The sequence below is a fragment of the Berghia stephanieae genome, chromosome 3 (assembly GCF_034508935.2).
Source record: "Berghia stephanieae isolate SIO BIC M18660-M18661 chromosome 3, UCSD_Bste_1.3, whole genome shotgun sequence".
Lineage (NCBI taxonomy): Eukaryota > Metazoa > Mollusca > Gastropoda > Nudibranchia > Aeolidiidae > Berghia > Berghia stephanieae.
The window spans coordinates 8002454-8012480 of NC_088362.1; the positions used below are offsets into that span (position 1 = coordinate 8002454).

Genomic DNA, 10027 nt, shown 5'->3' on the forward strand with positions numbered 1-10027 from the left:
TATTTTTACTGTTGGTTTCTTTTATTACAAATAGTCACTAATACTAAAACAACAAGAAGATTTTTGTTGGGATTTTCCAATTTTATCCAAATGTGCTTCCATTCCAAACGCAAGAGGCTCTTGGAATGTCAAAGATGTTGATGTAGAACCTGGAATTAAAAAGGAATAATAAACTTTTAGTAGTTTATCAAACAATCTCATAGATTATACATTTTAGAAAAAAATAATTAAAATTATATTATTATCCTGAGAAGATGTACGAAGCCTCAAAAAGTCCTTTTCGACCAATAATGTGAATTTTCCCTTTTCCCTATTTTTTCTAAATTAAAATTTTTATGGAGAACCTACAGCAAGACAGTGACAATGTGCAGCAGGCATCACAAAGTACAAAGGCTACATCACAATTTGATTCCATCACCTTTCAGCCGTGTTCACATATTTGTCGAAACACAAATTTGGCTGCCCCATGTAGTTCAACAAATGCGTGTTGCCAATACCAACAAAATAAAGGGATTAAAATGGGAAATTGTACCAAGTTTGAGATTTCCATGATTTGCGTGTTCAAGATTTCCGCGCTCCAATGTAACAATTAAAAAGTACCTTACTGACTCGTAGCCACTAAACACCTGTGTTCGTGTGGTATCACTCATTCGTTTAACGCACAAACGTGTGACCATTCACACCTATCATCCATCTATTTGTGCGCTATCGTGAGTTCTAGGCCTCTTTACCAACATGATTATCGATGTTTATAAAGAGAAATAAGAGGACGAAAAGGATGCATTGGATACGTCCAATTTTGGTCAATAAGTTTGGTTGCATGAAGACACATGTATTGGATATATTTCCAATGAGGCCAGATACGTTTCCTGACACCCCATCACTGTGAGCATTCCTAAATATAGCACTTCTGTCTCATGGAGAGGAGCGGTCGCTCAAAACACAAGAGAAGACAGATTCAATTTTATGGCTGCAACTTAACTAATCACAACATGAATGACAACTATCACAATGCACGAACATGATCAGGTGGTCGGAACACAACAAGGGCCAAGATGAGCCATAAGTAGCCTACATTCGTGTGTTTAACAAATGAACTCAGATGTTTGGTGTGAATGTACCATTATTTTTCTGTACCAATATGTTGATTAACCTTTTGTAGAGCTATGAGCAATGTGAATCACTATGAGCACTTCCTCATAATATCTAAGAGCGCACAACAAAAGTGATGTGATAAATATTTTTATAGCAGCTGGCAAGAGGCTATAGTCAATGTGAGCAATGCTCACCGTTGGCATTTAATTCCAGTTGAAATGGGATTTAACAAATATAATTTGCCTTTTTTTTTCTCCATTGAAGTGCACTTCAGTTTTAATTTTGGATTTGAAGAAAAAAATATTGCCAATCAAGATAAATGGTGGTCCACACCTCATTTATGGTTTCAATAAAAACCATTTGTGAAAAAAAAAAAACCCAACTCAATTCGTGTATAATGGTGAATAACAGACTACTGCTGAAATATACAGACCTTTCTTGTTTTATTGCCAATTTTTGCTCAATAAACTTGGACAAAACAGGAGCCAATTTACGATTTTTCTCCGGCCCGACAACACCAATGCAATTGAGGGTGATGTTTGCACAAGGTTCTGTTGTACCCCCAAAGCTCATCACTTGGTCAGGGCATACTTGAATACTTACATACTGTGGAGAGATTAAATATTGAAATTAACATTAAGTAAAATTGTGCAACCCGGATATGATGAAATAATTATTTTTCTCATGAATTCCATTATTGCAATTCATTTGCCATCACACTGGATAAACTGTAAAACAAGCTGATAGTGTTTGTTGATAGTGATCAGGCATGTTTTAATAAAATTGAGGCAGTTAAAAATGATATAAGAAAAAAGATTTGAAATAAAAAGTCAAAAGCTTGGGTGTAAGGAGTCAAAACCTAATTTGAAAGGCATTTTTCTTGTTTCACTACTGAAATCCCATTTTGATCAAAACTAGGAAAAAAATAAATTGGCATTGTTTTGTATCATGTCTCTTGTCCTGAGGTAGTATATTATTTTGGGACGAACCTGTTGAATTGGATCGGAAGTGGGAATGAAGAATGGCTTAGAATATTCTAAGATGAAAAAGTTACAAAATAAATTCAAATGTAACTTTTGACATTCATTGTGGACAACGCATACATATATGCAGGTCTGACATCTGACCCGATTATGGACATAGTTTAACATTGTTGTAATGGACAATACTTTGCATCATTTTTTGAGAATTCAATTACTACAATGAGTCTATAAACATTTTGTAATACAAGACTTGCCAATAAGTGCACATCGATCCTGGATTATCAAGTTAGGGATTTAGTTAGGGATGTTTTGATTGGAGAAAGTAGATTGAACCTTTAAATTTAAACGGTTTTTAAAGGTAAAAATTAAATTTTCTTTTATGATCGTCGGCAATTTTGAGTGGCTAAGATTGGCATGAAGTGGCAATTTTCTCCAACTTAACTTTATAACTCAGATAGTCAGACTGAGAAAGACGGCTATGTGGTCTTGTGGTATGACACTCGCTTTCGGATCGGAAGGTCCTGGGTGGGACAATCCTCATTCAAAACATAGTTGAGTCCTTGGAAAAGGCTCTTTGCTCACTTTCTCTCTCTGTATTCAGGTGTAAAATGAGTACCTAGTTATTAAAAGCCTTGTCTCTGTCCGAAAAAAAAATAATTTATATTGCCTTACACTGTTAGTAACAGTAACCGATGGATGTCATGTCTCATAAAACGCTTTGAGCACATTTAGTGGATTTTGCACTATATAAAAGCTCAAGTTTTTATTTTGTTTTAAAGTGATTAATGAATAATTATTATGGAGACGGACTGGGACAAACACTCCAGCACGGTTTCCTTAAACTAATTCAAATGTCCCAAATTTTTTCCTTATTATTCTTTGTTATCATTCCATTCCTGCCTCGAACTAATTTTTACCTAGAACAGGGTATCCTTGAACTAATTTCACCCAGCCAATGTAAAAAAAAAAATGAATTAAAGTCTTTTTTTTTTATTCAACCAGTGATTTCGGCCACTTATGATTTACTGTAACATTGACAGTCACTTATGTGTGTACTGCGGATGTGTGTATACAACAATACCATACGTACACACTTATTTGCTTATTCTTATCACTTCGTGATTTGGATGCCACGGGCCATGGTTTAATAATGGTTGGCATGACAGTAAATGAATTTTGTGATGCAGCACCCCCACCTCCCCACACACACCTTGGCATGACAGTAAATGAATTTTGTGATGCAGCACCCCCACCTCCCCACACACACCAACTCCTTGTAACATGTCATGTATATAGTTTTCTCCCTCAACATACTAATAAAGTAAATACATAATAAGGTTCTCTTTATTCATCCTCAAACTGAGATTTGTCTTGGTCTCTTCCAATGAAAGACTGGAATAACCCAGGTGTCAGTCGCAGTTCATCACTTAAAAACTTGAGCTAGAGAGAGGTGGCTTGCTACGGGCCACAAAATGTGGTGAATATTCCAACTAGCGGGTACAACAGTACAACAAAGCAAACATCCCCCCCCCCCTTTTTTTTTTTAATCTACTTTAGTCAAATACCTCTTATCGAACCAACTAATCTCAGAGCCAACCTCAGATTCATGTAACCAGTAGTATTGGCCAACTCACTTTTTAAATGTTCCTATTTTCTACTGAGACATACAGTTCAACTTCAAAGAACTGCTGTCAGTATTCAATTGACAAGAAACGGGGGATAGAAGAATGGAGACTACCTCAGGCCTTATCCCACCATGTGTTAGGTGTGGGGCAGGGTTAGTGTCATTCAATATTAGACTAGTGGATGCAGAGCTCTGTCCTAGGTTGGGAGAGAAAAACACTGATGATGAGGGAAGGTGGGGAGGAGGGGGGCGGTTAACCCACAAAAACCGAGGTGTTGAGCGTAGGGGAAACCATGATACGAGGTAAAAGAGAAAAGGCCGCTGGGACTTGGATGGTTTTTTTTTTTTTTTTTTTTTTGGGTTTTTTTTTTTGAGGAGGGGGGGGGTGATATTCAGAATGGGATGTACACATTCACATTTATAGTATAGGTGGAGGAGAAAGAGAAAGAAGAAAAAAACAACTAATTAAAACGACGCAGAGAAAGACAGGGATAAAGAGAGAAGGGAAGGGAGAGAGATGTGAAATATTGAGTGGACAAAAGGAAGAAAGAAAAACAAACAATATAAAATGATTTAGAGAAATACAGTTTGAAAGAGAGAGAGAGAGGAAATATAAACAAGTTAATATACCCTATGTAGGGAGAAATTGAGAAAGCTAAGTCAACACAAAATAATAATATGCCCATAAAAGGAAAAGCCCAACTCTTAGAAATTGGGCGAGTCTATTTCGCTTAGCTGTGAAAGGGTGGTTTAGGATATTATTAGACAATAGACTGAATTCCTATTTTCTGTAAATTATTTTAATCTTATTTAGCAATATGAATAGTGGAAGACAAACATATATTTATTTATTGTGTATTCAAAATTTTAAAAATGTTTTTACTTAATTACAACATCCAGGCAATATCTTTGGTATTCTATCACCCCCCTTGCATTAATGGGCTCGTCATGCCAACCAAATGTCTTGTGATGGCGTAGGTTGTCGGTCACGAGAGAGAGAGAGAGATTAACTCCCTTATACAGATTTCCAACATGATTCCCATATCTCAAACCATCCAGTCTTAATTTTAAATGCATGACATGTATGTTCACCCTCCTTATGTCCAGTACCACTAAAACTTTTAGTAAAAGCAGTCACATGATCATTTATTGAGAAAATTGAGAAGGGGGGGGGGGGTAGGGAAGAGGTATAGGGGTGAGAATAGCGAGAAGGGGCGACGGCTAGGCTATCCTTCCTGTTGGAAAATACAGGGGTGAGAATAGCGTGAAGGTGCCACTACCTCTATTCTCACCCAGGATGAGAGGTCGAATGTTTTTCTGTTCTCACCCAGGATGAGAGCTCGACTGTTTTTCTATTCCAACCTAGGATGGAGGCAGCCATAAAAATTAGGGATATCAAAAATTAGAGCCGGTCTCTTGACTTTACTTAACTCTAATTTTAATTTACTTTTACTTTTACCTACCGATGCTGGTTTTCCCAATTCGGATGAAATCATATCGGTAGCTTCAAGTAAAAACTTCTCAGGAATCTGGTCCTTGGGAAGATTTGTCTCGATTTTTAAAAGTGGCATTGTTTCAAAAAATCCGTTTGCCTTATTCTAAACTAAGAATCAGTTAAAAAATTGCCTTCCCTCAGTTGGTCAACTTTTACTTTCGATTTTCAATATAATGCCAGATGGTCTAAAAATGCCAAATTTCACTTTTATTACACTTCTTTTTAATCTTTAATTTTTTTTATTTTTTTTTAAATCACAATTTTTTGGTCCAAATTTAAGGGTAAAAATCTGTATATTTTGTAAAATTAGTGATTCTTTGTCTTTGAAATAAGTGAAATTACGTGATTTGACCCCCGCCCCCTCCTCCACCACCAAATTGCCCAAATATTATAATAACAAGAAATTGTTGCTCAAAGCTCGAAGAAATAAATAACAATGTGAAATTGAATGTAAGCTTCAATTTAAAATATCATTCATCTTAACAACGACACTACCATATTATATAATTCGTCTGTAGTGTTTCATTCATCCTGTTCTGTTAATAAAGGGGAAACCCGAAACGTCCATTTTATCTGTTTTGGTATATCAAATTGAAGCTTTCATTCAATCTCACATTACTATTTAATAACAAGAAATGAAGTGAATAGAAAAGTGCCAGAAGACATTATAGCGGCGGTGGGGGCTCGAAATATGTGTGTCGAACCCATGACAGTAAAGGAACATCTATGGTGTGTGTATATTGTGTATGTGAAACTGTTTAGCACTGAAAAATAAGGTTTCGCATAATGGTGTTGTTTTTTGTTTGTTTTTGTTTTGTTTTTGTTTTTTGTTTTTTTTGTCTTTTTTTAGATGGTTTTTTTTGTTTTTGTTTTTTGTTTGTTTGAAATGTTTGCTCGTTATTGTTGTTGTTGTTTTTTTGTTTTTTTTGTTTTGTTTTTATTATTAATTTTTTTTTTTGGGGGGGGGTTGTGTTTTTTTTTTTAAAATTTAGTTACTTAATTCCACATGGGCCGACGTGCACTTATTTATACACAACGACCTAGACAATTCAACATTTATTTCAAATAATGTAGAATATTCCATCCTTAAACTGTGCGGCTATGTGGTCTAGTGGGATGACACCCGCTTTCGGAGCGGAAGGTCCTCGGTTCGAGCGTGTCCTTCGTTATGTACTTAACGAAGGATACGGTTCAAGCCTCGCGCTCGGCGCATAGTTGAGTCCTTGGAAAAGGCTCTTTACTCACATTCTCTCACGTACTCAAGTGTAAAATGAATACCTGACCGTTAACAGCGTTGTATTTGTCCGAAAAATTGTAATATCGCCTAACAGGCTCATGTCCCGTCCTACATTTTAAATGTTGCTGTTGACCAGGGACCCATTGTAAAGCGCTTTGAGCACATTTAGTGGATATTGCCCTGTATAAAGCTCTTTTTAAAAAAAAACTGGCAAGACGCGATGAAATTATCATTAAATAATGACACTAATTGGTGGCATAAGAATAAGACAATAAAATTTCGTGTATGTACATTTTAGCAGAAAATAAGAGATGCTTGGTATTTTGTCATAACATTTGGCATTTTTCTTGGACTTGTTTGGCTTTAAAAATATTAATCTGGAAATCCTGCACGCCTCTCGTGGCCGTCTTTCCAACACTGGATGGGCACTAGTTGATATTTGCCAAATAACTGAGATCTTGTCGATATTCGATATATCCTTTTACTGGGCCTGTTATCAGAATCGAGGACTAGAGATTTAATTATTTACCAATCTAGTAAATGATTAGCTAGTCTTAAGCTTAAACGGAGCAAGTGACTAAAAAAAAAAAATCGGATTTCATGAACGCTTTTTGTCCCGGACTGGCTAGTCTCTTGCCTACGGCCGGGTGACTAATTCGACTGTTTTGTGCTGGTAATATCCCGTTCTCTCGTACATGATGTAAAACCCAGCGGCGTAGCCTGGTCATTTAGGAGCATGGGGCTGGATTTGAGATGGGTTGTAGCATAGGATCTTTTAGTGATAAATGAGAGAGAAAGAAAGAGAGAGAGAGAGAGAGAGAGAGAGAGAGAGAGAGAGAGAGAGAGAGAGAGAGAGGAACTGAAGCAATTTATACCTCCTGTTCGTACGATTCATACACTCATTCAGTTCAGACTTTGTAACTAGATATTAATAATATTATAATGCAATTTGAAAAGCACTCACCAAGCAAACGGGGCATTTACACTTTGTATATGAAATTGTTTCGCCTGTCTTTGGAGGTAGCAAACTTTTCAAGAACTTTGTCGTTGAAGTCTCTATCCTTGCTGACAATGTCGCTATGAATCGAAAGCACAGCTAAGGCATTTAGTCGCTCTTGTCCCATTGAGTTTCGAATAAATGTTTTTATCCTTTTCAATGTACTGAAACAGCGCTCGGGTTCCGATGACGAAATTGGTGTGGTTATGATGATTTCGGCTAATGTGTGAACTTGCTCGAATGTGCTGGCGAGATCTGCCTCCCTAAGTGTTTTGTACAACTGTGTTATACTTGAAACTCTTTCTGGACTAAATGTTTCATTTGAATAAATGACACTGAGCTCATTTGTGAGAGCATCCTTGGCCAAAAAGGGATAGTTCTCTACCAAATTATCAATATGTTGTGTTGGAAACTGTTCTTTATGAGTTTCAAAAGAAGCAGGGTTTAATACAGCAAATGAAGCAAAAAAGTTTGACTGACTAAAACGATCTTCAATTTGGCCAAGGAGTACATCGCAAACTTCTTTTGCCGGAATACTCACGTCAACTATTCGTCGCTTTCTTCCAGAGCACAAACGTTCTTCTACAAGCTCGCTTCTAATGCGTTTTATTGAATTACAGAAAGCAGATAGCGTGTCGTTCACTTCGATGCCAGTAGTAATTCTTGACTGGAATTGCTTAAACAAAATATCGGTGTGATAAAACACCTTATTGAAAAACCCTAAAAAGTATAAGAAAAAATCATCTTGAAGCAGAGATGAGAGGCCGACTGCTTCACGAACAGTGGTGTCATCCCATGTGTCAGAGTTAATGATTGTCTGCAAACATTCTAGAATTGCACTTCTATTGTCAGAAACAGATTTCAGCACCCGGGACTGAAAATTCCACCTTGTTTCACAGGTGCGAGGAAGCGAACGGTCTGTGACATTTCTAAGTTCATCGGCTCGCTTTGGCGATGAGTTAAAGAAAGTAGAAAATCCAGAGAGATTGGAAAAGAACACTCTCGCTTCTGATACTACACTACTCACTTTCTTTAGAATAAGATTAGTCTGATGCGCATAACAATGCACAAAATGGGCCCGTGGGTAGTCAATTCTCATCAATGTCTGCACACCGCCTGAAGAACCGCTCATGACAGAGGCCCCATCATAGGTTTGTGCAATCAGCTTGTTTTTAATGTCAAATGGCAGAAGCTCCTCTTTTAGAGCAGTTGACAAACCGATTGCCGTCCTGTCCTGGACGTCAACAAATTTTAAAAACCGTTCAACAGGGTCTCCATCTTGAATAAAACGAAGGATGATAACAAACTGTGAGCGGCATGAGACATCAGTCGTCTCATCAGCTTCAACAGAAACAAAATTAGTATTTCCAATAATTTTCTTAATATCGTCAATATACACCTCATAAATACAATCTAAAATTTCATTCTGTATTTGCGCTGATGTGTATCCACAGACGGTCGTTGTCTGCAAATGACTTGATAACTGTTCATCTAAAGTCGCTAACAAGTCAACAAGGTCTAGAAACACACCTCTATTTGAGGAAGATTGTCTTTCATCATGGCCTCTTAACGGTAGCTCATGAATTCCACAAAATTTGATGCACTCAATTATTTTACCTAAAATTTGTCTGTTCTTTGTAACTTGTTCATTATGCCTGGCTAAGGATAAGCGATAGCCACTGTCAATCTGTGCACCTATGTGAACAGTACCAAAGGTTTTCAATCTAGTGGTGCTATTTAAATGTAAGTTAGACTTCTGATGGTTCAATGCTCTCTGTGTTACATTTTTCAAACAGGTAAATCCACTTCTTGTCCAAGACAATTCTGCATTGCTGTTATCGCCAAACAAAATACAATTAAAACAAAACAAACTCTTCTTTTCTACGCTCACCCTAAGCCAAGGAAAACGACTATACCAATCTTTATTAAATGACCGATTCTGCTTCCCGTCTTTAATAGTGAGCACAAAATCTTCTGGCTGATGGGGACCGAGACTTTTAATCAAAAGTTTAATTTCCCTATTCAAAGAACTGGTACTGATAGTCAACAAATAATCAACGTGATTCATCACACTTAATAGCAATTAATTACATTAAAAAAATAAACAGACACTGCACACATCATATAAACACTCGGAGTATCAATAAACACACATACAGTCTCACACTCAAGTTATAAAAGGACAAGGGGAATTCAATATCACATGCTTGACACGGCCTTGAAGAGGGATGGGTAACAGGTACAACACGATTGCCATTAATTAGGTCGTTGTATGTGGCTGCGAGTAAGAAAGCCACAATGACTCAGTTCAAAGTCAAGATGCCTCCTCATGCCCACAGTCATAGCACACGACAAGCGTGAAATGTATCGCTTAGTTGTACCGTGGGAATGTGGCTGGAAACCTTCTCAGCCTTTAAAGCCACACGCTGTACTGATTGGTCAGTGGCACGAGTACGACTCGAGCTGTAGTAAATTCAAAGCGGTGTGATTGGTTCAAGTTTTGAGGCTCTGTAAGGGGTTTTTAACACCAGGCCAACAATGAATTTCATTGTTTGTGAAACAGAAAATGAAAAATTAGACTTTTTATTGTTAAGTT

The 10027-nt window shown here is 37.1% G+C and overlaps 2 protein-coding genes across 2 annotated transcripts; both read right to left on the minus strand.

Annotated features, from left to right (window-relative positions):
• On the minus strand, positions 1-5359 carry LOC144967108 (macrophage migration inhibitory factor-like). The gene is made up of 3 exons (XM_078903946.1): positions 5166-5359; positions 1529-1701; positions 1-149 (listed from the first exon to the last, which is right to left on the minus strand). The coding sequence occupies exons 1-3, from the start codon at positions 5271-5273 to the stop codon at positions 83-85; spliced, it is 348 nt and encodes a 115-aa protein (XP_078760072.1). The 5' UTR covers positions 5274-5359; the 3' UTR covers positions 1-82.
• A 2055-nt stretch (positions 5360-7414) lies between these two features.
• Positions 7415-9499, minus strand: LOC144966963 (zinc finger MYM-type protein 1-like). The gene is made up of 2 exons (XM_078903656.1): positions 9323-9499; positions 7415-9007 (listed from the first exon to the last, which is right to left on the minus strand). The coding sequence occupies exons 1-2, from the start codon at positions 9497-9499 to the stop codon at positions 7415-7417; spliced, it is 1770 nt and encodes a 589-aa protein (XP_078759782.1).
• Between the last annotated feature and the right edge of the window lie 528 nt (positions 9500-10027).